At 45.7% G+C, this 27,372-nt stretch overlaps 1 protein-coding gene across 4 annotated transcripts in view; it reads left to right on the top strand.

Moving 5' to 3' along the window:
• The window catches only part of FBXL20 (F-box and leucine rich repeat protein 20), a 43,831-nt gene that overhangs the window by 6,281 nt on the left and 10,178 nt on the right, over positions 1 to 27,372 (top strand). For all 4 annotated transcript variants that reach the window (XM_063354763.1, XM_063354761.1, XM_063354760.1 and 1 more), the window contains exons 2-9: positions 10,563 to 10,624; positions 17,856 to 17,910; positions 20,298 to 20,372; positions 22,771 to 22,865; positions 23,315 to 23,383; positions 23,536 to 23,631; positions 24,891 to 25,017; positions 27,076 to 27,150. In XM_063354763.1, coding sequence (XP_063210833.1) covers positions 10,563 to 10,624; positions 17,856 to 17,910; positions 20,298 to 20,372; positions 22,771 to 22,865; positions 23,315 to 23,383; positions 23,536 to 23,631; positions 24,891 to 25,017; positions 27,076 to 27,150 — 654 coding nt within the window. The remainder of the gene's footprint in view (positions 1 to 10,562; positions 10,625 to 17,855; positions 17,911 to 20,297; positions 20,373 to 22,770; positions 22,866 to 23,314; positions 23,384 to 23,535; positions 23,632 to 24,890; positions 25,018 to 27,075; positions 27,151 to 27,372) is intronic.

Here is a 27,372-nt window from a genome sequence, read left to right as displayed (position 1 = left end):
ACCATCCTTTTACGTGTGGGAAACTCGCCCCATGCCCTTCATACCTCATCTCAGGTAGGGATTGTCTTGAGACGCCATCGTTTGACTTTATTTCCAAGTAATACCAATAATACCATCGTCATCTCTTTGATAATAGCTGAATGCAAACCCAATAGTGAAAAAAAAAAAAAACTTATTGCCACTAACCTAGAACCGCAGGTTTTGGAGAGAGGCAGAACTACAAGAAATTTCTTTATCAAAGAAACTTATTTAAATTGTGATGAGCTCTGGTACATACCTGGAGAGCTAGAGGAGTCTCACTTTTGTCCTGAAAAATACCGAAGCGTGTCAGTTCGTGGCTTTTTTAAATAAATAAATCCTTTCAAAGGGTATTTGTAGTAAACTGCTACGCTGCTAAAATGAGCTGCTAAAAAGGCTAAAGGAAAAAAAAAATAGTGATAGTGGGTGTTTTACAGCACAGTCCATGGCCATAGGCTGTGTCCCTGTGAAGTCAGGAAGTCTTTGTCTTACATTCTCCTTCTTTTTTGGTCTGGGATGTTGGTTTTGTGGGCAAAGGTGTATATTTAAAGCTTTGACGGGTGTGTGTGAGAAAGTAGCATCATCTTAAAATCAAATATCTGTAATAGGCCATAAAATACCCAGATGACCACTCTAGGATGCTGAGGTTTTTAATGGAGCTAAAAAAAGTAGACGCTCCAAACCAGCTCTGATGACAGCATATGGGGTATTTTTGCTTCTCGCCCCATCGATTCAAGGTATGATGCCAACTCACTTTGACCTCTGCAGTTCTTGGCCGCGCGAGCCACCGCTGACGTTTTCCGAGGGTGTTTTTCATTCATCACCAGATACAACTCCTGGTAAAGACAAAGCCGATTAACTGCGAGCTTCTGCCTCCCCAGTCTGTCACCGGGCTGCTTCAGGGCCTGCCCCGTGTCCCTGCCAGGACTCTCCAGCGGACACTGCTCCCGTGTGCGTCCCCTGCAGCCGGGAGCAGTCGGGTAACTAAACCGCTGCGAATGGCTAGTGCTGGGGGGGTCTTTTCAATTGCAATTTAAAAATAAAGGCAGTGGGCTTTTAGGTGTAGTTGTGGGATGCTTTGTTTGTGGAAAGCTGTCTCAGAGCCAAGACTGGGATAGAAGAACAAAACAGGTGAACAAAAAGCTTATGAACATGCGCTTCTGGTATCTGACAGCAGCTTCTAGTTTTTTAAAAACAATAATAGGATAATAGCACATGTCGTTCTTCCAGTTTAAATGGTATTTCTTAAATCAGTAGTTGTCTTCTAGTATCTCGCCTGCACTGCGTATCTGACCTTTTTTTTTTTTAACTTTTTGAATGCAACAACACGACCTTGTGTGTTTGCCCATAAATCACCTGATGAATTTCTTCTCCGCAGCAGTTTCTGCGTTACACTGCTACGTCAGAGCTGTGTGCAGCAGGCTGTTCTTTATCGGGGGCTTGAGATCTATGGAGCTCTACTGATTTTCTTTTTGTTGTTGTTGTTGTTCATCCTTGTGCTTTTAGCATTGCTGATTCAAAAAAAAAAAAGAGGCTATTTATTTAACTTTGTTACTGAATGCAGAGTAGAGTCAGGCTGCACAGGAAGGCAGCTCATCATACCCCAGCTTTTTATCGCCAGCAGAAATTTAAGCTTTTCCAAAGCAATGACAAGCAGATGAGGAAGAAGTGAGCTGACAGTGGATGTGGAGTAAATTGCCTATTGAGTTATTTTTAGGAGTATTAAGCCTATAATAAGCCTTTTCGGCCAGGGTCTATTTCCTCTCGGTTTTGTGCTGCTTAGTCATGATTCTGTTTGATTGGAGCCCTGGTTGTGAGCCCGGCGGGGCGAGGGTGACACGGTGCGTGGTAGGAGGGTGGCACGGATGCGTCGCCATCCCCAGTCCCACCGACACAAATGCTGCAGGAGAACGCCGGAGCGACGCGACTGCAGACACCGGAGCTTGTCACAGCCGCAGCTTTATTTGACAGCCAGCCATTTTCCTTGGAGATTTAACACAGATTAAACTGGATGTGTGTTGGTGTTTTTTTGTTTTTTTAAAAAAAAAAAGTCCTTGTGTAACTAAAGGCTCGAAGGGAAATTCACCCAGTCTGAACAGCTCGGGGATGTAAACAACTTTATGCTTTGTATCGTGTGTTCTGAAGAGCCATGTATTTCACTGTCACTTCTGTGTGACTTATCTCTGCAGTGTAATTTTTTCTTTGCCTCCAGTGAGGCAGCTCAGCCTGCTTAAACTCCGGCTCCCCTTGTGTCTTGTACTGGGGAAGGAGCACTTCTCAACCAGTACTCGCTGCGTATCATTTAAATCACTGCGTATCATTTACGTTTCAGTTATTGGAGCCCTGTAGCAGTACTAGAATTGTTTTCCAGAATGAACAGAACTAGAGGTGAAGTGTTAGTACATACTGACACTGCTTGTAAGAAGTCACTTCAAAGCTTCGCTGAGCTGTTCCAAAGGAAATACAGAATGAATTCCGCTTTTTTGTGTGTTTTGTGTTTTATGCTCAGCTTTTTTTTTTACCAGATTGGAGTTGTGTGTTATGAGCTAGGTTTGGTGTGTGTCGTGTCGTCTTTCAATGACTCCGTATTGGGCTTGTTCATCTCCTCCATAGGGACCATAGCAGATAAAAGTGGTATAAATAAATACTACCAGTAATGCTGGCTTTTTGGGTGTGAGCCAGCAGCTGCGGAGCTGAACGCCCCCTCCCAGGGCATCTTGGGCTCGTCAGGGTTTAAACTCTTTGAATGAAGTTGCGCAGATGTTCCATTTCTTTCACCTCAGAATAGCCGAAGACTCTTTTATAGCTCTGAAGGTTAATCTCCAAAGCGCCGCGATGATACAGATTGGGTGGGGATGTAAACGGACAGAATACGCCAGCTACATGTGTAATCCTTAATTTATGATGGCAACTCTTGATTCCCCACCTTTCCTGGCTTAAAAACAGTTTCCAGAGTGTATTATTTATTCTTAATAATTGCAGTCTGTTTTCTGTCTTGCTTTTAATTGCTTAATTTCCTGTGGTTATGAGCAGTCATGGAGGGTCTGGCCAGCGTTTGCTTGTGGGCCGAGGACAGTGAGCTCTAGGTCTGAACACCAGCTAAAACTTTGTCCTCAGCACGCGGTTACCTTCTCCTTTTGTGCTTGTGAAGCTGCTGTAACAGAAACGCCATTTCTGTTAGGCAAGTGAAGAAGTTGCAGTATTTTTAAATGATGCTATTTACTAATCTTTCATAGATTTTTGAGAGGGTATGCTTTTGAATTCTGTATTATTTATTTTGCGTGAGGTTTGCTTTATATAGAGACATGAAACACTTCATTGGTTGTGTTTTGTGCTTACTTTCAGAAATGTTTATAGTTTTCGCTTCCTGCTGCCCACCTGTACAGATGTCTCTTGGTTGGTTGGTTTTGTACGGAAAATGGATGTCCATCTTCTTCCTCTCCCTCTCTCTGTGCCATCCTGATGGTGTCCTTGGCCATGGCAGCGGGTTTTGTTAGTGCTTCTTGGGCTGTTGAGGATTTTCAGTCTGGGTTCACAAGGAGCTGGGTGTGCCAGATACCCCAGGTTATTTTTCACTGGAGTGAAGGTTAAGGTGGATATCGGTGGGTGTCGGTGTAAGGACTGGTTTGGGTGCCTTTGCTAGCCTTGGAGCCACTCATTCCGTAAAGCTCCAGATAAGCTTCGTCCCTTTTTGTCCTTTGAGCTTTGAATTTTCCGCTTTGGAAGGAAAGTGTTTGAGTTCAAAGTCCGCATCTAGGCTAACACTGTGTGCTCAATTGTTGGCTTCAGTGCTGATGCTTCTGAAGCAAAGCCTCATGTGATTTTTATATATTTTTTAAGACCAACCATCCCCCTCCCGGTGCTGGTGCCAGATGCGGGCTGGATTGAAAACCAGCTGTGTTTGTCAGCGCTCCAGTAAATACTCCCACCCGAGCTGATGTGTGCAGCAGCTGTATCTCTCTGCTGGCTCGCCGGCGTGCAGCCTGCCTTCAGCACAAACACGGACAATTACTTGATTTCCCGTTAATGTTGATGGTAGCCTGTTCCTGGTCCAACTGAACATACGACTATTTATGTTTCAAGATGATACGGATCTTGCATACCGCCGCCTCTGTGTGTGAACGTGTTTGTGTGCGGGTAAAGGAACACAGGGAGGGGTGGCGCTTCTGTCCTCCTCATGCCCATAATGATGCACATTTTTAGCAGAAACAAGCTCTGCAAACAGTCAGATTGAAAGCGAATGACTCCTTGTGACCAACCTTGAAACTCTATACCAGTAAATTCCTCCATGTTTGTTAACAAAGTAGGGGTTTGGTGGTACCGGGACGTGGCACCATGTGTGGGTCAGTCCAGGTTCTGAAGCTCCAGCCTTGGAGCTGCCTGGAGCATGTTGAGTGTTTGTGTATCTTAGAGAGGAGCCTGAATTCTAGACCACCCGCGTTACGCTGCAGATCAGCTCTGTCCTTTTTCTGCTCCTGTGTCTTTAGTGGGCAAAACTCTGCAGAACAAAAAGTTGGGAAGAATTGATGGTGTTTTTCGGCGTCTGCTGTTGTATAGGCAAGGCGCTCTGGTATGTCTTCATGTCCAAATGGCGCTTTATTGAAAAAAGTCCCTGCTGCTGTTCCAGTGGAAAGTCTTTTTGGTGTGTCAGATGAGTAAACTGTTGTTCTCTTAAAAATGCAGCCAGTAACTTCAGAATTGCTTACAGGGAGTAGTCTTGAGCATTTAGGGTAAAGTGAAATAAATGTGCTTTGTATTCTGTACGTTAATATTCCTAATTACTTCCAGTAAACTGCAAATGTTGAAATAACTCATTTAGAAACTTCTCAAGTGTATTTTTCCAAACACAAAAAAAGTGAAAAACAAACCTTTTGTTCCTCCTAGGAAACACCCCTCCAGCCTTTCCCCAACAATAAAATCGAACCCGTTACCAGATGTGACATTTACAGGAAAGCGTTGTGTGTCCCCCCCAGTCCGTGCCAGTCCAGACCGCAGCCGAGCTCGGCTGCCCGGAGCCGGGGTCCCTGGCAGCTCCTGGGGGGTTTCTCCGCTTCTCTAAGCCAGGAAAGACAACGACGTGCCAACGTGTGTTTGTAGACTTTCTGTGGAGCCACGGGGTATGGGGAGTGTAACTGTTCTGGAAGCAAAGATTTAAATTTTGCAGGAAGTCTTGAATAAACGCTCTTCTCGCTGGAGAAGCCTTTACTTGCTGCTGTGGAATAAGTCAATCAACCTGGTATTAAGAGCCCCACATTGATAAAGCAATTGTCTGGTCAGATGGAAGCTTCTAAAATATAACAAAATGTGTATTGAGTGTGAATTCCCTGAGAGGAGCTGCAGGTATTGGCTGTCCCACCTTCTGCAGCAGCGTTTGCTGGTGACATACGTTTGTGTCATGTACTGGGGAGAAGTTGCACAGTCTCTCCGTGAACGCAGCGGCTGAATCGGTCCAGCGTGTGGACACCTCATTTACATGCTAAGTACTGACCGCATCACTTCCCGCTGGGCAGGGTGATAATGTGGCGCCAGACCTGGAGGAGAGCACCAAGACAAGTCTTGGATGGCTTTTGAAGCCTGGTCCGTAACGACGTAAGACTACTCAAAAGCTAAATGAATGGCTGCAATAATGACACAATACTCTATATTTTAACTCCAATAATGCGTGCCTGCGAAGAGTTGCTTCACGTAGGGAGCTTGCATCAACTGTTGTTCCTGTCTCCCTTTGCATGTTTGATGAGCATGGTGCGTATGTAGGTGTTTCTGTGCAGGGACACTCGTAATTATCCGCTGTCACCCGTTGTGCACTCGGCTGCGAAGTGCTGTCATCCGGATCCCGTGTTGATGTCACGCAGGCGACCCAGTTTGGGTTGCTCTGCCCAGTAAGGAGTGGCTGAGGTGACCAATGCTTGAGGAGCAGCTCTGCCTCCTACACTGTTGGCAGATAAATATCTTTATTAGCCCCGCACACAGCACTTGCCGACTGGGCAACCAGATGGGTTGAGCCACTTTGCAAAACTTCTAATATGCAGAAAGGTGAGGGAAGAATTATTAAAACAAATGGACAATTACGTCTTAAGTGACTTCAGTGTAAGGCTGCGAGAACTGTATTCTTTTGTTCGCTTTTGTCCATTTGTTTTCATAAACTTGGTTGATTTGGGTGCTTCTGGGTGACAGTGCTGTGGAGAGAAGCCCGGCTGTGCCCATTAATACATCCTGGGAAGTACCAGGTTTCTGTCTGCTGGGTTATAATCTCCGGGCTTTCAGCTGGTGTGGGAGAGCGCAGGAAAAAGGACTTGAATTCAGGGGCGTTTGGCGAGTTCCTGGGGATGACTGAAGGCTGGATCATCCTCATCCTCGCTGCTAGCTCCCCTGGCCACCTACTTGTAAAAAAAAAAAAAAAAAAAACCATGCCAAAACCAGCCTCTCTGGGTGCAGCTCTCAAATGCTGAATGCAATGGACTGATGTAAATTGGGAGCCTTTTATTGAGTAGCAAATGGTGTGTTAACACTTTCATTAATGTTTGCAAGAGAAAGGATTGATTTATGGATTAAGTCCTCCCAGTTTTGTCACTTCTTTGGGCTTGTGAAGTTGGCGCTGAACCGACCGCTGGAGTTCCTGGAGGTAACGATTAGATGGATCCTGTTTGTTCTCCCATTTGAGCCCCTGTTGGAACAGGGAGGTATTTCCACGTGCAGTGCTGTTGAAGTGTGTGTATGCAAAATATCTCAGAGTTTGTAAACCGTCTTTCTGTGTAAAACTGCTACCAGACGCATGCCCTGGAAAACTCTGCAGGTTCTGCCCATTTCCTGGGCAATCCAATATTTGCAGGAAAATCAAATCATCTGAACTGAGCGATGACCAAACCCTGGGTGTGCTGTGGTCCCGCGTAGCTCCAGCTGTCCGGAGCAGCGAAGCCAGCACTTCCACTCTCTGGAGATGCTGCTCTGAAGACCAGTAAGAGATTTAGAGTAAAATGGCAAGGAAATGCAGATAATAAACTCTGTCCGGCTCTGCTGTTCTGGCAGGACATGTTTTCCTTTGCCTTGTAGCAGATTATAGCAACCTATACTAATTTAATGCAAGTTTTGAAGTCTATTATCTGCTTCCGTGGTGTTTGTTCCAGATTTATCCCTTCTGTTGTAGCTGGAAAAGGCTGTTTCAGAAGAGGAGCACGCTGCCGGTCTGCCTGCATCTCGGATGGGTGGATGGGCAAGAGGGGTTTCATTCTTTCCCCACTTCCCTTTCTTCTGTACAAGGGATGTGGCTTCGCACAGCAGCAAACTTGGTGCTTTGTGGAAGATTCTGTGTCTTATATAGACTGCAAAATTTACGTATGAGAAAGATATGTTATTCTGTATCCTGTCAAGAATAACTTATTCTACTGCATAACACCTCGTATTAAAGGATATTGGGAGAGATGTTAGGAAAAGCAAACTTAGAACACTTAGGTTTTTATCCCTAGAAGTAATTTCAAAAACCTGGAAGTCTAGAATACCCTCTAACGCTTTTTCAGACTAGTTTTATTCTTGCATGGACTTGCCAGAAAGTCAAAGCGTCCACTGGTGTATTTAAGTAGCTGTATACTCTGCCATGACTTAGCAAGATATCCCAGTTCCAGCCCGTTTTCACCCAGCTTCTGTCATCCGAGCACCACGTTGAAGGCTTGATACAATCGTGAGGTCTGGTGATGCAGCTTGGCACTTCCCAGCCTTCCAGGGGAGGGGGAATTCCAGAGCCGAGGATCTCCCACACAGCATATCCTGCCGCGGCACTGTCACGTTTCAGTCCAAGGACTTTTTTAGTAAGACAAAAAACAAAGGTTCCTTTAGTGTAGTACTGGTCAAAGGGTTGCGTCTTCAGAAAACCAGTTTAAGGCTTTGATTTGCACTGGAATCAAGGTAAGCTTTTTCCACTGAGCAATGTAATGGGCAGAAGTCAAGAAAAAACTCTGTGTTTTGCACAAAGCTGTTTGGGTGTCCCTGATGTACGATCACAGTTAACAACAGGCAGTGACTAGTGCCTGCGTTCAGACAAAGCTTTGTTGCCAATGCAGATGAGACAGAAAAGGCTGGCTGGCTGCTTCTGGAATCTCTATTTTAATACTTCCTGCCCCTTGCCTGGTCTCTTCTAGTTTGGTTCCTTTTCGGAAGTCTCCTACTGCTATCTGATTTGCTCCTTTAATTTCTCGTACCCGTTTTTGTGAGGGGGTGGAGGGTGCTGGGTCAGATGTAAAATTCTGGCCTGGACAATAATGGGAAAGAGGATGGATCTGCCTCTTTGCTATTGTTCGTGTAACTGGAGGCGGGGGGAATCATAGTCTTATTTTCCCATGAATAATTCCTCTGCATTTCTCCTTCATTAGAGCTTTCTCCAGAATTTCCTTAATTTCCCAGCTGATCAGCTAAGCCGTCTAATTAGAAGATCCAGTCCCAGGATGCGCACGCGCGTTAGCTGCTTTCACAGCCTGGCCAGTGTCTATCCTGTCCCGTTAACACTCTGGTTATCTGCCAGGCGCCGGATGGCATCAGTGGCCGGGTCTGAGTGTGGTCCTTGATTCAAGGAGATGCTCTTCTGCCCTAGTCTTGAGGGACCAGACTTCACAGAATTTGTGTTAGCTGGGGAAATGGCAAAACTTCCCCAGTTTGCCATTAAAATGGCAATTTTAATTATCTGTAAAAGGGGCTGAGTAGTCGCCTGTCTAGTGGACCATTTAGGACTTGTTAACTTGTGATATCTTCTGGTGGGAAGTGATAAAAGCATCTGTGGGGGGAAAACAACACTTTTCTTCTGTGTGACATTTTGGGAAAGAATGCTGGAGAGTTCGTGTCCCACTTCAGCATCATGCTTTGGTATCTGGAGATAATTAAAAAGCAACCTGTGATTTAGAAACCCAGCTTTTAAGTTTGGCTGACTCTAAAAGCATTGGGTTTGGTGTTCGCTCGTGATGGTGGCATTATTGTGTTATCAGTTTGTCAGCACTGATCGGTGCGTGTTAAAATACAATTTAGCGGCAGCGCGTCAGCTTTTCCCATTAAGCAGTGGTGGTTTCTTTGCGAGGTGATAGGGTTGGGCTGGTGCTTGCGTATGGAATATCTGCTGGCTGGAGAAGCTGTTGTCTGCCGGTGAGGCCCAGTACAGCTTCATAAGCCACGAAGATCTTACTTTCCTTTTTTAACTCTTAATCTGATCCTCTGCCACTTAAGCGACCTAGCTGATGCTGGGTTTATTTGCTTTGCATACATACAACTACATTGATTCAGACCACTTAATCAACTGATTAGAATCGGCTTTTTCAGACTGTAATTTCAGCAGCAGTTTTTACCAGATATGTGTCTCGGAGCTCTTGGTTGTTCCAGAGGTTAAAGAGAAACTTTATTAATGAAATTAAAGCTCATTCTTGTTGTTCCCTGCTTTGCTTTTGGAAATGTTGAAAGCATGCCTCTAAATGGAATGAGGCATCACTGCTCAGCAGATCGCGCTAATCATTCCTCCCACAGGCATAAGTGTGTGGAGGTTGGTTGTTTGTTTGTTTTTTCACCATGGCAAGACAATACCAAGTCTCTTAAATACATGTAGATATTCCTCAAGAAGCACGTGAGGCTTTGCTGTCTGTTTTTCTTAGCACTCTGTAGAAAAGAGAAGCTTCTCTCACTCTTGCAGCTAGTGGGGTTATTTTAGCTGGTCCATAAGTCCGTTTCAGATTTGTAAATTGTTGGCTGTTGTGCCAATGCTTTGCACGGGATACAACCACCAGCGCTGGCTTCCTTGCCATGGAAGAACGTGGTATTTTCCTAGAATCATCTCTCCTCCTGATGCAGCACCAAAGATCACGTCTCCCTTTAAACCGTGCTTTGTGATTTTTAAAAAAATGCTGCTTGCCTCTTTCCCCAGAGCCCCTGAGGCTGCTCCCGTCCAGCTGGCTGCGAGGACCGTACGGGCGCTGTAATACTTTCTCGTAGGCTCCTGTTTGCCAGCACTCTGCGGCCTTTTCTGTTATGAAAACCAGTCCGGCTGCTCCTGCATCTTCAGCCTCCAGTTGTTGGAGGTCGGGGCTGCTCCATCGCTCTCGTCGTAGCCCTTCCCTCCAGCCCGTTTGCCGCATGCTTGTTTGATGCGGAGTTGCACTGTACGGTTTTAAAGTGCCTGTGCTTTGCTGTACCCACATGGAACCGTGGCGCAGATGGAACCCCGTAGTAACGCTGCGGGTGATACCTTCCCATAGTCACTGCCAGCCCACAAGCACCTCCTCATTATCATTTAATAGATAAATTAAAAATCCCGTTTTATATTTAATCTACCAATCCCACAGAGCATTCTTGGACCACTTTTTAAACTATATTGGATGTGCTATCCCATCCAACTGTGGTCTAATCCAGGAGTTTGAAAGCTTGAGCACAAAGTTTATCTTTTGATAATTTATCGGGCCAGATGTCTCTCTTGAAATGGCCTCGTTAACCAGCGGCTTCTTCCCTAGAGTAAAGTAGGCTTTGTTTACTTCATGAAAATATATGGCTAAAATGCTTAAATTTGTTTTTGTTTACAGATGTTCTCAAACAATGATGAAGCTGCGATCAACAAAAAACTTCCAAAAGAGCTGCTGCTTCGGTAAGCCGCCTTTCCGTTTGGGAGATGGGGGGGCGTATTGTTATTTGCAGCCAGCAGCTGATTTTGCTGCTTTGCTCATAAATCAGGAGCTTGGATTGGGTCATTTGGAAAGCCATAGACAAACAGAGGCAGATCAAAGGTCTGCAGCAGCAGCAGTTTATGCGAAATATTATTGGGTTTTGGTTTTTAAAATGTTAAATTAATTTCCTGGTTGCCTGTTTTGTAGATGGAAGAACTAAGGACTGAGTAAGTCCTTAATGAAAATAAATGGTAAGTATGGGCTAATGAGTAGAATAGGATTCTGCCTGTCTCTAGCGTTCCATTTAAAAAAAGTTAGTTCCTCTGGTCTAGTTATGCTGGAGCAGACTTTGTCCTGTTCCTCGTCAATAAGAGAGGAACCGGGCAGGATGCTCCTGTTGGAAAAGGTCAAGCGGATCAGGCTTTGTGGATCTGGGTAGAGGGCTCTGCCCTCTCCCTGTGCTGCCCTTCTGCATGCGCACACGTATGTACCCTCTGAAGTTTGCCTTCCCCGGCGCAGGAGTAGCGTGACGTGTGTGCGATTGTACCTCAGTCGTCACAGTTTGTCATCTTGAAGTAAAGTCATGTTCATCAGCGCTTTAAGCCTAGATGCTAGACTGCAAACGGTGAAGGCAATTGCAGGTGGCAGCTTAAATTATTAACACAAACAAAATTCTTACGCTGCAAGAAACTGTGGTACTGTCAACACTTAATGGCAAGAAAAAGTCTGGGGAGAAGAGCTCTGACGCAGGAAACTGCTGCTAACTCACTTGTGAAATAAACCAAATAAAAAGAAGTCTGACTTTTCTTCTGACTGCACTGCCTCCTCTGTTCTCTGCGATGGCATCTCCAATCTGATTTGGTCTCTTCTATTCCAGTATTCTTCATCCAAGAGCAAGATGTACGGCTTCTAAAGCCCTCCTTGCTGCTGATGTGGGTGTTTGATTTTTGAGCCTGGTCTACAGGGAAGTGATTGTCCATGCTGTACGGGGATTGCTGTGTGAAAATCAGCATCGTGTAGCTGGGAGAGCCGAGCAACCTGTGGGAGGAGCGGGATGAAGTCGCAAACACAACAGGATTCCCTTGCTCAGATAAACCGATGCAGTTTTTCACAGGTGACAGCAGTTGTTTTCCCCCAGCGCATGCCCTGAACCGTTGGTATGGAGGTGTTGCAGCAAAAGGGGAATTTGAAGAGTGAGAAGAGTGTCTTGCTGGGTTTCCTGAGAGGGGATTCTTCTACTGATGGGAGCAAGTAGGTGCTGGTGTTGCAGATGCAACAAAACCAGGGTTTGCCCTTGTGGTGAGGTGACATAAGACGTGGGTAGGCTGGGGACAGGCTGTGAAGGGCACTGGTGTGAGGCAAGGAGTGTGCGTGGCACAGGGAACGTGGGGAATCTGGTAAGGAGGAAGAGGTCGGGGGGGTGGAATTGAATTGAGATTTTGCATGGGCTTCAGGGGAGGGGGTGTGTGGTCACTGCGCTCCCAGGGAGCAGGACCTTGATGAGAGCATGGGTGAGATTTCTGGCAGATTGGTCTAAGTGGAACGATCCTGTGTGGAAGCAAAAGCTCATCTTGGGCTGTAGGAGGTAGCTGGTGTGTGGAGGAACGTTACTGGAGAGTTGGAAAAGGATTTGTGGTAAGTAGGAGGGAAGGTCCTGCGCCAGGGAGGGAATTTCATCAGTACAAGCCACAGTGTGGCTGAGTTCTTAGCAGTGCGCGCGCTTCTGCCCTGCGGAAATGGTTTTGTCTCCTGTGCCTTGATATCACTAGTCATCCTCACCTGCTGTAAAACAGCAAGCGCTCAGGATTGCGTGGAACCTAGGCAAAATCAGGAGACGGAGTTTATAGATGTTAAAGTTCATAAGTAACGGTTCTGAGAGTTGGAATTCACTGTTAGCATACTGTGAAGATTAATTAGCGTAGATTGACAGTGCAGCCTTTGAAAGAGAAACTTGGATGCGTTTATCTGCAGGAATCTCCCGTAAATGAGTGTCACTGTCTGCAAGACAAAGACTTATGTGTTTAAGCAGTGCCGCTGTGTAATGTCTTGTTCTCTGGTTTGTTCATTCTGCAGATGGCATTGATGTCTCATGTATGTGGTTGCAAAGTGGAAAGCTGTACTTGAGCAAAATAAAGAGTAGGAGGGTATGAAAGGGGTGAACAGCAGCCTTTGTCACACCCCGAGATACAGAAATGTGCAACTCCAGTCACGCTTCTCGCTGGGAGGATGGGGTGGAGGTGTAAAGTGCTCTGGAGGGCTGTCCTCAGAAATCTCTCCTTCACACGTGTCCGTGCTTCTGCTGTCGTGTTGTGTTCTGTCCTACCGTGTGACTGGTGGCCATGCTGTTTGTCCTGCGTTTCCCCGAGAGCAGGACTCTATAAACAAAGCTGTCCTGCGGCACGTGGGGAGAGAGATCGGCTGATGGGTCTAAAATCCTTGTGCCTGCCTCACCTTTGTCTCCTGCTAGCTGAGGTTCTAGGCGCTTACACCTTTATACTTGAATATACCTTTACAAAGTCAAAAATGAGCCGAATCAGCAAAAAGTGGAGTTCCTTTTGCTGCTGCCAGCTTCTCTTTGGGCAGTACCTGGCTCGGTGGCTCTGAAGGGTGAACCTGTGGTCCACGTTGGCTCTGGCCGTGGCCGTTCCCCAGAAAGGGCGTCATGTCCCTGTTTCCCTGCGCTGGCACCGATGATGCCCCATTGAAAAGGTGCATTCAGCCTTGGAGGGCTGCCTGCCAGTCGCTTCTTGTCCGCAAGCCAAACCCCAGCCCCAAGCCCGGCTTTTCTGTGGCACTGGTGGTCTCTGCTGGTTTCCTGCAGAAGGTTTGCTCTTGGCGTGACGTGGGGCTGCTGAACAGCTTACGCTTGGCTGGGGGAAGCAGACCGGGCTGCGGGAATTCGGCTTTTCCGTATTGGTTCATGGGCAGGTCAAGCAAGTTTTCAGTTCTCTCGTGGCGTAAGCGGCTTTTTACTCCATGCCACCTCCTGCTGCCTGCTCGCCCGTTTCCAGCACAACCAGTCACCGGCACTGGCTTTGCCATCTGACCTTCAAGCCCCGTGTTGATTTATTCCTCGGGAGCTTGAGTTCGGCTTGGGACATGGAAGCGATGGGAGCGCACGGGGGACCGATGAGTTGGCAGCAAAGTTGGTGTTTCTCTGCTCCTGGCCAGCCCATCAGTGTAAAATGAGTGTGGAGCAGAATTTAACTTGAATGGTGGGTCGCTAACATAAATTGATGTTGATAATTTTAGAAGGCTAAAGGCCTAAGCTCTAGCTCACCTCAAAGCCCGCAGCATCCAGGGATTTCATTAGAGTCTTGACCCTAATCTAATTAGAGCGGCAGTGGGAAAGTGAGGAGTCCTAGAAAACCCTGAGTGGATTAAAAGGTTGAAACCTGAAAAATGCTCTAACCACAATGTGTTTTGGATAAATTATCCAGTGCTGGACTGTTCAGGCGAAGTTCTACACGTAGTGAGTTGTTTTGCGGGGAAATAATTTAATCTGCTGGAATACCAGAGTTGTTTTAATTCCTGTTTGGAATACTCAGGCTGCCTTCCCCTGTCATCACTGTTTGATGCTGAAGTTATTGGTGTGGATTAGTTTCTTACTGTCAACCCTGGAGAGTAAAAAGACCGACATAAGAGTACAGCAGCGAGCTGCGAGCAAAGCAGAAATGCTGCGGGTTGGATGGAAAAAGAAACACCCCAGCTACGTGTCCTTTCAGCTGTTAAAGAGACTCAGGAAAACCATTTTTCAAGTAGTGCTGGTCAGCCCGCTGCTACTGACTCTTCTCTGCTTTCTTTCACCAGATAAACTGAATCCGACCAGAGCGGCAGGTATTTCCTAAGGATTTTGTGCTTTGAGACAGTTCCAGGAGGAATTGTCCCTGTATTACTGAGGGAGGGTCTGGAGCCGACTAAGCAAAGTTGAATCCAAATTTCCTGTCAGCTCAGTGTGTTTCCTTGTTGTCGAGTCCAGTTTTAATTGAGCCCCAGGGTAATAGCAAGAATGCGTATTATCACAAGTGAACATCTAGATTACCTTTATTTTATACCGTGCAGATTGCTGAAAACAGACCCAGCGTTTCTGCCCCGTACTGTTCCCCTGGTGGAAGGTGGTGTCTGCTCGGTCATTGCTGACCCACGTGGGCAGCTTGTTTGGGGATTTTTGGGTTAAGTGTTCCCCAAAAGCTCCTTGGAGAACAAAAAGCCTGTCCTCGGGGTTGTGTTGGAAAACTTAGCTTGGGTCATTGTGTCAGCGAGATTTTAACTGTGCTCCTGCTGTTCTCTCCAGTTCATGCGGAGGGTTGTAGTTGGAGCCAATTCTGAAACGATCAAAACGCTGCTGAAAGAGTGATTTTTATTTTTTTTAGCCGTCTGATTGTGCTGAGTCACTGGCTTAATACTCTTGAACAAATGCAAATGCAGTTCAGACAACGCTGGAAAATGCTCTTGAGCTTTTCAGAGCCAAAGTCTCCAAGTTGGACAAGACGGGAGCTCCTGGCAAAGCTCAGCAACCTGAACCTCCGAGGGGAGAGGGACGAGCGTTTCGCTGCGTTGACATCCCTTTGCTGTGTGGGTAGACTGGGAAGGGAGGAGCAGGAAGCGGAAAAGAATTTGAGCAAGACCTAATAGCCCTGAAAGAGGGATGAGATGGTTATTAATAGCCTGGGATTTCCATGGAGAAAGCAGTTTTAATGAAAATATAGAAAGCTTGCGTAGTTACTGACCTAGCCGCTGTTCCCATGGAGTTTGGTGGTTTTTTGCTCCTATGATGGGAACCTAGGGTGAAAGTAAGAATTTTCCCTAGCTTCTATCATTTCCCCAGGCTTTCCTTGTATTGTTGTACATTGACATTGTGTTAAATAAATCCTCGGTGCTCGCATACATGCATGAATAACTGACATTTAATTCCAGGGGAAGGTTTGTCTATAAGCAGTTGAGAGCAAGTACGGGGCTGCTTCTGAAATCCGGGAGGGGGTTCCCAAAACAGAGTTATGGTAAAGCACATACTTTCTTTCCCAAACCTCTGAACTGCGTCTATCTCAGCGTGTCACTGGACATTTTGTCTCACGATGAGATGCATAAGGGACAGACAAGAACTATCTTGAACCAAACTCCTTGAACCTGAGTATCTTGGGCAGTGTAGGAACACAGGAGAGCGCGTGGCTGTTTATTCTGCTGTATCCTGACTCAGCTGAATGTTTGAGCGTTAAGCTACGTGATACCTGTGAGCATCTGTGTTTTGATGAATAATCTGCATTCATCCTCTATTGGCAGCGTCCTTTTCTCTTCTTCCACCAACATTGATGTATTTAAAGTGCTTTTTATATACCTGCCAGTGAAGAAAGCTTGGCCGTGTGATAGTTGAATCGTATCATCTCAGCCTTGCTTGTGTCCTTTCCTAAAATTTGAAAATCCAGGATTTGCTACCCGTATATAACAATATACAGATCCATGGGTGTCTGGAGGTGTGCGGCACATACCAACTGCGTACAAACCTTGGTGTCAGCAGCAAAAGCCGGGATAAGCCCTTCCTCGTTCAGCTCTAGGACAAAGTGTGGTTGACCTGGGATGCACACAATGTTTGCTCATTGTTCTCAGCGCCTCTTCCCCTGGCTTTTCCAGTATCTGCGCTATTTATTCAAATGTATTCTTTGTACTTATCCGGGGAGATGGATTCATCATGCAGCTCTCTTGGTTTTACATGAGAGTTTCGGTAGCGCGGTAGTACAGGGTGTTTATAAGTCACACGAAAAGAACACGCTGCCAGCAGTGTCTTCTCATTTCTAAGTCTCTGCCAGCACAGGCAGGTCTGCTGAGAATCAGGGAAAGTTTATGTATGGCCCCCCCAAGCCCCCAGGCTTGTGGGGAAATGACTCAAGTGCTGCAGGTGTCCAAACGATCGCTAATCACGGAATCACCGAAGGGTAGGGGTCGGAAGGGACCTGCTCTCCTGAGAAAGTCTGGGGGTTTTGGGGGCAGTGGAGTCTTGTTTGTTCTCGGAATTTCTCCTGGACAACCACACTTTATCTGATGAGTATTTTATAAAATAGCATATAGCATTGGAACAAAAGTGCTTGCCCCAGACCTTTATCGCTTGCATCCACCTTCTCTTTCTGGTGGTCTTCGAGTTTAAAGCATATGTGCAAGTGTTTTCTAGTAGTCAAATGTTTGCATTATCTTTGCAAAACCATTTCATCCTATGGTTTTATATTTGCTAGCAAAGAGGAGGAAACCTTCCTGTTCTGCCCTCCACTTGGCCTGCTCTGTTTTGTGGCGTATGATTGTTTGAATAACTATAAGCCGTGAAATAACCATATTGATAAATTGCTGCAGATTTGGGAGCTTTAAATGGGTTTGGTACTTCCTGCGATCACAGACGGTGGTGTATATGCCCAAGAGAAAAGCTGGATGCCTTAGCCCAGTCTAGCATTGCAAAGTATTACTGTCTAATTCCTTTATCCCGATAAATAGGACGGCAACACCGGGGTGTTGGCCTTGGGTGTGCCCTGGCAGAGGAATGACATACTGCGGAGGAGCGACCGCATCGCCTTCATCCTAAACCCTCTCTCCTAGACACTGTACCCGCTCCAGCGAACAAATCATCCGGCTCCGCAAAGCTGCTTTGCAGTGTGGCAGAGCAAAATGCTCCTCCTGCCTCCGTGTTAACGACACTTCGTGTTTAGCACGGCTGTGTGAAAAAGAAGAAATGATCCCTGCACCGAAATGGGGCTGCGGCGTTGCTTTGAACTATTAACTGTTAATTATTGCACCGCCTGCCTTGGAGAGCTGTTGCTAAAGATGTTTTTGCTGAGCAGAGGTGCTGGGCACCGCGATGCTCCTGTGACAAACGGGAGCCCAAACAGCTCAGTGCAGCTCTCTGTTCTGCTGTGTACTGCCTTAACTGGAGGTTTGACTGTTAAAGTGCACGATACCTGTAAGCGTCTTGGTTTGATAAACGGCTGTTCCGTTTACCAGCAGTAAAGACTACGAGGTGCGAGATGAATATTTCACAGTGGCTCGGTATCTGTGTTTTGCATTCATTTGTTAACTGCTGGCTCTGCGCTTCTTTTCACAGTTCAGCTTTCAACTGAATTACAAAGGAGTTTCGCTGTCTCCAGTCCTTTTCCCCCCCCCCGCTTTTGTTTTCCGTGTTCTCTTTGTTTGAAATGCCGATAACTGATAAAGTATCTTTTATTTCTGTTACAGAATTTTCTCTTTCCTGGATGTGGTCACTCTGTGTCGTTGCGCTCAAGTTTCGCGGGTAAGAACCTTCCTCCTTGCTGGGGGATTTGCACAGTTGGTTGGGTTTGGGTGACGATCCTCCTGCCCCAGCCCTCCCTGGCACGTCCAGCCGGGAGGTTTTGTACCAGGGAGCTTTGCGCAACTCAACTATTGTTAATTAGCGTCCCGAATTAACACCGCAATACCAGAAACTACTGATGGCACCGGTGAAGGGGGACTCGAAGCTTGAATACCGTTTTCCCGGTGTCCCAGGCCCCGAGCGGGTTTCCAAGGGGAGGTGGCTCACCCTTTGTCCCAGAACTCTCCAGTCAGCCCAGGTTTGTACCAGAGCCTGCGCTGGGGAAAACACCAAACTTGCATGAGTCTCAAATGGCATCTTGTGGGTATTGGTGGAAATATAGAAATTTTGGTTCACCAAGATGCTACACAGTCAGTGAGCGTTTACTTTCCTACTTGGATGTAGCTGATGTAAGCGTGGGGGGAAAAAAGCAAGTGTCTGTTTTCTTTAGGGTTGTTTTTTTCCCCCTTAAGTAGCTCATAGTTTTGTGGGCTTCAGCTAATGAAATCCAGCTTGGATTATTCACTTAGGAAAGTTCCTTCAGCTGCAGGTCCGGTTGTCTAGAGCTCCCAGACTTGTTCAGATACTTTATCCTGCCGGTATCTAATAAGAGACGCAGAGGAGGCATTACTACGGCAGGAGCGGAAAGTCGATCATGCAGAAAGGTGTTTGTAGTGGTGCATTCACCGCGCTGGCAGAGCTGGCGCTGCGTGACACCTGTACAAAACAGAGCAACCTTGGGTTCCGAATTGAAACGGTAACTTGTGTCATTATTCAGTACACATAAGAATAAAAAAGACTATGCTGAAACATTTTTAATTGCTTAAAAAAAATATCCTGTGTGACGTGTAGGCGTCACGGTTATCATCCCGTGGTCTCTGGGTAACGTAGGTCTTCTAGTGAAAGATCTTCCAGCTGAAATTCACTGCTCCAGCGGAACAATATGGGCCAAAATGGGCTGTCAAAGATAGTTGCCAAGGTCAAGGTGTACTCCCATTCTCTGCTGCTTGCTCCTGTTTACACAGTCCACGGGGCATCAGGGAACTCGTTAGTCGTTATGTGACACAGCGTGTATTGTAAAGGGCTAACGAACGCCTCTGCACAGAGCTGAGAGGCTGTGTGTGATATCCCCTGCGTTACACCTTCAAGGACACTGTTACGACTCACATCCACTGGTGCGTTTCTTTTCCCTTGGAGCTGTTACTTTTCTCAGGGCAATAACTAGACCTTAAAACAAACATCAGCAATGAGATGTAAAGCGCAGAAAATGAGTGCTCACGGTTCTGTTGTAAGTCTATAGGTGGCTTGCACAAGAGCCAGGATACGTATTGTGATGGAGGCGCAGCTTAGTGCGTGTCATAGATGTAGGATAAAAATACGCCTATGTATACATGCGCTCTGTCATAACCATGATGGACTCACGGTTATTATGAGATCTGGTTGTTTACTTTGATTATGTAATTAAAATGTCAAGTATAGTACTCTGTTGACAACCCTTTTGATTCATTAAGGGCAGAATTACTAACGTTCAGTTCCTGGTTCGCATTTTGTAGCATGAGCTATGTGAGAAGGTTGGTTTGTTTGTTTTTTTTTTTTAAAAAAAAAAAAAAAAAAAAAAAAAAAAAAAAGCCGAAACAAACGCTGAAGTCGGCGGTAGCAAACACTGTCGCTCGGGCACTGGTGGTAGGTCTCGGGTGAGAGCTGGCTGCTTTATCTGGATGTTTACAAAGCTTTGACTTTCTCCATCCCTGGGACGCGGCACCCCGTGCACCGAGCTGTGGAACTGCCTTGAGCACCTCTTTCTGCTGGAGGCCAGAGAGAAGGTGTGCGAGACCAGAGCCTCACCCGCCGCATACGGGATGTCACCGCATAGTCCTCCGTCCCAGCACCACCGAGTCCTCCGCGTCCTCAGACTAGAGTCATTCTCGTGGCAGCGTAGGTGCCTGGGGTGGGGTCTCCTCTGGGACTCGCCCATGTCCTGGTACCCTCCATCTCCGTGGTGGTCCTGCCAGCGTCCTTTAAAGGCGTTGGTTTAGCTGCGGAGGGGATTAGATTCCAGCCAGGACCGTGAAGATGCCCGTGCTCCAGCTCTGCCTCCCGTCCCGGGCTCAGCGGCGCCACTCCCGAGGGAGCAGAAGTGGCCAGGGCGGCGCGGGCTTGCGACGTGTTGCCGGTAGGCGAGGGGACGATTCTGGTAACTGCACAGTTCTCCTTGTTGGCTGTAATTACTTGTTGCTTTAACGTCTGAGACAGAATGTTGTTTCTAAAAGGAGCAAACTGTAACTAGGGTCCCCACTGGCGTTTTTTTTCATATTAACAACACATTTACATTTTTTCCCCCGATAAAGGCATGGAATGTTCTGGCCCTGGATGGCAGTAACTGGCAGCGAATTGACCTGTTTGATTTCCAGAGGGATATTGAGGTATAATTAAGTGACATACAAACCCATTTTTCTTGTTAAAATGTAATTACAGCCTAGAACGGATTAATACTCCCAGCGTAACCCCTTTTTACCTTCCCTGGAGATAGAAATCATTAATTTCAGTTCTTCTTAGCTTCAGGGAGTCTTTAAAGTCTTGGCAATCCATTCAGCTTTTGAAAATGGACAGAATTGTATATCTGTATCAAGACTTCAAGGTAGTAATAGAAGGGAGGTATTTTTGTGTGTGTTCTGAACACAGAAATAAGTAAATAGGTGTGTTCTTGTGGAAAACCGGCTGCTGTACAGCAGAATTTAGGCTACTTTTCCTTTCGCTCACAGAAACGTTAACGTGGCACTGACATCAACCATTAAGACTGAATGCCTTTTGAAACACGGCCTGCACTATATCTATCCTTTCCTCTCTGTTTTTAATGTCAAAAATTGAAACTTAAGTGAAGGCGGTTCAGGGGGACGAGGTCAAAATTATTCCTGAAAGACGCAGCTGTGGAAAAGCTTCGTTGTAGCTGTTATAAATCTGTTAGTTGGGGGCTGCTCGGCACTGGTAGGGATGGGGGCTGTTGTCGTGCTCTTCTGAAAATTCAAATTGCATTAATCAGGATAAGAGACCAAAAAAACCAACCCTTAAGTTTCTTATCAGACTGTTATATCCTCTGTAAAACATGTTGGAGGAGGGAGATAGAGAGTGTCTCGTTTTAAATCGTTACGGACAGAGGCATAAAGCGGGTGATGACTGAAGATTCACACCTTGGGAGAACTGGTGGGAAATAACACACGTCGTTTGTGGAGGAAAGAGTTAAAATAATCTCTTCCTGCCAGCTGTGTATCTAAGTGTATCTAAGGAGACAGGGGGACGCAGGGATAAGGACAGGCCCGTGGCACTGTGACTTCTGCTTGCGGGGGTCGGGGTGGCCTCAGGCTTCTTGAAGGAAGTAAATGGTGTGATTTTTGGTCTTGATAATAAATACTTTTATCTCTTTAACATGCCTTGAAAGTTCCAGACCCATATCACGATTTAGTTTCATGGAGGTAGAGCAAAGTTGTCGGTGGTGCCTGGTGCGTGGAGGCAGCAGCCCTGCTGTGGAGGAGGGAGGGAGGAGCGATGCCATGAATCCAAACCAGGCTTTGCTCGTTCTTGAGTGCTTTTTGCATGGTTTTAACATCTCTTTGTTCTCCAACGCCACTCTGTACATCAAACACGTGTTCTTGCATAAGCACAGACTTCCCCTTTTAAAACAAACTGCTGGAATATGTTGTACCTAACCTGAAAGTACCAGCTGGGCTTTCTGATGTCCTGAGCGTTGTTTGCTTTAAAGGAATGTAAATTCTACATATAAACGTGTTTCAATCCTCTAATTCAAGCCTATGAATTCATGGGCTTGCTAGAGGAATTGCAAAACCACCCGGACTGTTCCCGATTTTCCAGCCCTTCTACACGGACAATGCAGGTCGAGCATTGGCCTGGGCAGGACGGCGGCCACGGAGCTGCTCCTGGCGCAGCCAGTGGCCAGATGTCACCAGATGTCACCAGAACCCCAGGCAGAGACCTGTTAAAGTTGGTCTCCCTTTCTCGATTGTGGTATTACGATGTTCCAAGCCTTGCGCTTGATATTTTTTTGGCTCGGAAAAAGATTATCGTAGAATATCTTCATCATTATAGAGGTCTTAAATGCCAGCTAGTACTTGAAGAACCGAGTGACGTTCCTTTCTGTGACGAACAGCCACATAGACTAAAGTGGAAGGGAAGGGTTTTGAATTTCTGGACTCTGATACAAATGTTCTCTCGGTGGTTTTTGGGCTTCATTCGGAGTGAGAAATAGCTGGGTACATGCTAGCTTGTAGTGGGGTCTTTGGAGGCTTCCATCCATTACAGATTTGAAATTAAAAAAGCATTTTTCTAGATCTCTTCAACACAAATTTTTCTAAATCCCTTTTTCCACGAGAGTGAAACTCACGGGCTGGTTCTGCCTCATCTCTATTTCGAATAGAAATTTAAGTATATTCATTTATAGTACATTAACTCTAGTTATTTATAAATCTCGCTGCCGTGTTGTCGCAGTGGCGTTGCTTCTTCCCCCTCTCTTGGGCGCTCCGTACCGATGGCCGGCAGCTCTGAACGGGGGGAAGTTCCCCAGTCCTTAGCCCGAGGTTGCCTACTCTGGCTTTAGGTAGTTGTTCCTCGTCTCTCCATCTTCAGAAGCTGAATAATTCTCCCTCTCCCTGCCTTAGGTTATTGTCATGGCGGTTTTTTGTTTTGTTTCCTTAGCGCTGTTTTACCTAGAATAACAAACTGTTGTTAATCTGCAAAATTTTGAATTTCAACTTTTTGAATGCCGATGTCACTTTTGGATTTTAACATAATTCTTTTTGTCTCCGACAGGGCCGAGTAGTTGAGAATATCTCTAAAAGATGTGGGGGTTTCTTGCGGAAATTAAGCCTGCGTGGCTGTCTAGGGGTCGGAGACAATGCGTTAAGGTAGCGGTATGGCTTCTTTCTGCTCTTAAATGTGATGTAAAGAATGATTCCGTTTCTACAACCGCAGAGGACTAGAATAATTTATGAACACTTTGAAACTGAGATCTTAGCCGGTGTGTCTAACTTCAAACATCAGGAGCGATAACAGACAAGCCTTTTTAATTTATCATTTTTTTTAGCTTCACACAGTAGCCATTTTTCTCAGTTCTCATTAAAATAATGCCTTCTGCTACTACGGGCTACGTGGTAATTGGTGCTGAATTACAAACTTTTGCCTTTCGGCTGGGAAATCCCAAGGCAAGATATAGGGCAACGTAAATTATTTTCTTTACTTATTAATTTTGCTTGAGACAATTTTGTAAAATTAGATCTGATGCTACAGATAAATGCTGGAAAACATCTGGAAATCTATTGGCTGAAAAATGCTGTGTCTTTCCTTTTCTTTAAAGGACATTTGCACAGAACTGCAGAAATATTGAGGTATTGAACCTAAATGGCTGTACCAAGATCACGGATGCGTGAGTAACATTCTCATGTTTGCCCCGTTGTCCCCTTTTCTGTGTGCGCCGTGTTACATTCTCTATTTTAAGATGATACGATGCATGTCGTATGAGACTTACATGACTCTGAATGAATTTATTGCATGAGTGTCCTGTGTGCTCTCTTTCAGTACGTGTACCAGCCTCAGTAAGTTCTGCTCGAAACTCAGGCACCTTGATTTGGCTTCCTGCACGTCCATAACCAACCTGTCTCTGAAAGCACTGAGGTAGGAGTCAACACCGCTGACTTTTGCTGGTCGATTCCAGATCGTGTGACCCACCGTTGCCCCGTGTCTCGTGTGCCTGGGAGGAGACTGGCATAGTCTGAGGTGTAACTCTGACTAGAATTCAGGCGTTCCCCGGCAGAGCTCAGCACTCACACCTTGTGCCTCCTGGTTTGCAGACGGAGGACTCAGCAAAAGCTGCCCTTGACCTTGTTTTTATCCATCCTGGTGGTTAGTGGCAGTAGAAGAAGAATTATATTCTACTAAAGTTGCGGAGGAGGGATTTTGGGGGAGACAAAGGTCTTAGTCTGCCTTTTTAAAATGCTCGTTTACCAACAGTCGTCATCTTCATTGTCAGTGTACCATCGTGTACAGAGTGATTGTTTACATAGCTACATCACCAACATGTGACGATCTGTCTTTTTAAACTGCTTAGGAGACATATAACTGCTTAAATCTGCTAAATGGAATTGCCAAGTAATCTAGAAAAGGAAGGGACAGACAGACATTGGTGGGAAGATATTGGGACAGAGAAAAGGAGGCAAAAAAAGACCCCTAAAGGTAACAATAGAGGCCAAGCTATTAAAAAAAAAAAAATCAGTGATATACCACTGGAATAAAAGAAAATACTGGAAAGCTGTATCACGGGGGAAAAAAATACTGGAGGGGTGAATCTAGATACCAGAAGAAAAAACGGATTTGAAAGAACAAATGAATAAATTATTTTTGTAGCTACATTAAAATACTTTGAGCCTGGTTTTTCCTTCCCTTGAGGGTCTTCATTCTTGTCTCTAATTTCATAAGGTCAAATTTGTGCTGCAGCTGTCTTAAATACACGATAGCATGTGTAGCTCTTCCTAATTACAAATTGTACTTGAGCGTTACTCCTGCTGGCAGCTGTTGGCAAATGCCAAGTTACACCTGGGAAGTGAGAAGCAGCATGGCAGAAACCAACCCTGTTTGGGGGTTTGATGGTATTCAGATCCAGAACGTGTGTAACCAGTGTCCGTGCTTGTACAGGAGCTGGGCGGTGTCTGAAATGGGATCAATCAGGCTTTTTTTACCCTACTGATACCCTGCTTTAGACTTCCTGGTACTGCCTCTGGAGCTGATGTTGGGCAAGCGTTCCCTGCGGGGGTGCGGGTGTCATCTGTGCTCAGGCGGGTTCCAGAAATGGGAATTTCCTAGATTCTGGCTTGAAGCAGGTTTTCTTTCCAAAACAAAACCAAGTTTTCCCCGTGCTTTCCCTTTCACCCCCAAAGCGAGGGATGCCCACTGCTGGAGCAGCTGAATATCTCCTGGTGCGACCAAGTGACTAAGGATGGCATCCAGGCGCTGGTGAGAGGCTGTGGGGGACTCAAAGCCCTGTTTCTGAAGGGCTGCACGCAGGTACGGCTCCACGGAGGGGGCTCCGATTGAATAATAACAGCTGGCGGGTTTCTCCTGTAACCGAAAGTACGGGCATGAAGTATTGTGGATTTTTCTATTTCCAGAAACGTTACGTTACTGAAATTACTCACAATCTGTCTGTTGGAGATTAACTGCCTTTATTGAAATTCTTTAATAGCTTTGAGCTCAGCGTGAATGGTGGGACAGTGAACAAATTGCATATCTAGCTGTAGAATCATTCATTCTTCTTTTTTTCCCCATCGGGAACACATTGAGCAAACTTTTTTTTTTTTTTTTTAAAAAAGAGGAGATAACTTTGTTATTCATGGCTAGACCCATCCGTTTCTGAAGGCTCAGAAAATTTCAGAAAGCGTGACAGGACTTTCATCTGCGCTGGTGATAGAATTTCCTCTGCGTGTCGTTTGGATCTTCTCGTTCATCAAAGAGAATCGCCGTGTATGCGACTCCTTGAAAAGACACCTCTGCCGCCGCTCAGGAGCATAGTACTATTCCCCCGAGCGTCTCTCTTGAGCTAGAACAGTGTATTTTGAAAAGGGCAGAGACACAGAGTGATGTTTGTACTTTGGAATATATAAATGGTGCACTAAATGGTGAAGCTCAAAGGGGTGGTTTTTTTTTACCCCCTTCTTATGCTTTTTGTTATTTAGACTAACTTCCTTTAATCTTTCTTTACTGTCTTACCTGGTGAGTCATTGAAAAGTGTAGTAAGTTAAATACTTCCCTGTATTACAACTTTACTGAGGGTTTATATCCATTACACTGGGGCGCGGGGAACGTCGACCCTGAGCTTTACTCTTTTAAGGAGAAATGGCTCCTCGCAGAGCTATTTTGCAAAGAATGTGGGGACTAATTCTTGGGTTTTTTACTTACGTGGGCTGGGGTCTTTTTCATGCAGACAGATAGGCTAGAAAGGAGCAAATGTGTGTCTTGGAATCTTGTCCTCGAAAAAGGAGAATAAAACTGACCCTGGAGCAATTGGAACTTGCGACCCAGAGACTCCCAAGAGTTCAGGAGCCTCAGTGCAAACCTGGGAAATCGTCTCTGGTCTGTGTTAGGTCCTTGTACCCGAACATTTGCAGCGTGTATTCGGGTTGGATTTGGGGTTTTTCTTGGGGTGGGGATTCCTTAAGTACGAGTCAATAAGCGGCATTTTTGGCTGCTGTGTGTAGATAAACAGCTGGATGTTTTTATTTTGCCAAAAAAAAAAAACCCAAACCCTTATTTCCCCTGTGCGTGACCGCAGAAAGTCCTGAAAGGTTGTTAGGGTGAGCAAAGCACTAATGCGCTGACGACGTGCAGAAGGCGCCAGTACCCTTGTGCGCACCGGAAAGCCCAGCTGTAAGGGCTATAGTCAGTAATTTTTTCTAAATTTATGCTCCTGTTGGGTTTTTGAGACGTGAGATGGGTATACATGGCTGTAAAAATGACTCGCTTAAAGATATAACAATCTCAGCCTATTTTGAGAATTCAGGTCATAGAAACAGCTTGAGTTTCTAGTAATTTATGGCGTCGTGAGTAATATTGATGGCAATACCTCCTTGTTATCAATTACTTGCCATCTGTTCTTATAGATTTAAGAATCGCAGGCTTTTTTATCATCAGAGAGCAACCTGGATGTGTTTGTGCTCCTCACATTGAAATAAGGCTGGTGGGTTTTTTTTGTTCCAGTATTGCAGTATAAAAATAGTGTTACTTACAGGCCCTCACTAGTGAAGCGTTTCCTTAATTCCTGTAAATAGTTTCTGATTTCACTACTTGGTTGCTAATTACGCGTGTTTGACCGGATCAGCTTTTCTTTAAATGAGTAACTTTGTGTTGTGAGCCTTTGAACTCTGTTCCTGAGATGGTTAAAAAAAAAAAAAAAAAAACTGAACCAAAAAGACATGGCTTTTTGCTGTGTTTCTTGAGACTGCAGCGCATTGCCCTCCTCCCCCGTAGGTGTCCAAACCACGGACGTGTTATTGTTCTCAAAGCTTGATTTTGAATATTGCATCAAGTATTAACGGGTTGCTTCGGTCTCTGAATTTTTCTTTCCAGCTTGAGGATGAAGCTCTGAAATACATCGGTGCACATTGTCCCGAGCTGGTGACTTTAAACCTTCAGACATGCTTAGTAAGTAAAGCTTCCTCTGATTTCCCAGCTCCCCAGCAGCGTGCGTTTCGAGGCCGTCCCTGAGCAGAACCGTGCAGAATGTGCTCCATCCCAGAAATACCGTCATCTCTGCAGACAGGGCAATTGTATATTTACGAGACTCTTAAAAACAGTTGATGAAAACCAGCTTTTTGGTAGCGTGCAGTGATGTTGAATAAGCCCCCGAAACAGTGTCGTAGCATT

Source organism: Chroicocephalus ridibundus, chromosome 17 (assembly GCF_963924245.1).
Source record: "Chroicocephalus ridibundus chromosome 17, bChrRid1.1, whole genome shotgun sequence".
Classification (NCBI taxonomy): domain Eukaryota; kingdom Metazoa; phylum Chordata; class Aves; order Charadriiformes; family Laridae; genus Chroicocephalus; species Chroicocephalus ridibundus.
Note: the sequence above shows the minus strand (reverse complement) of the source record. Positions and strands in the feature narration are given on the sequence as shown.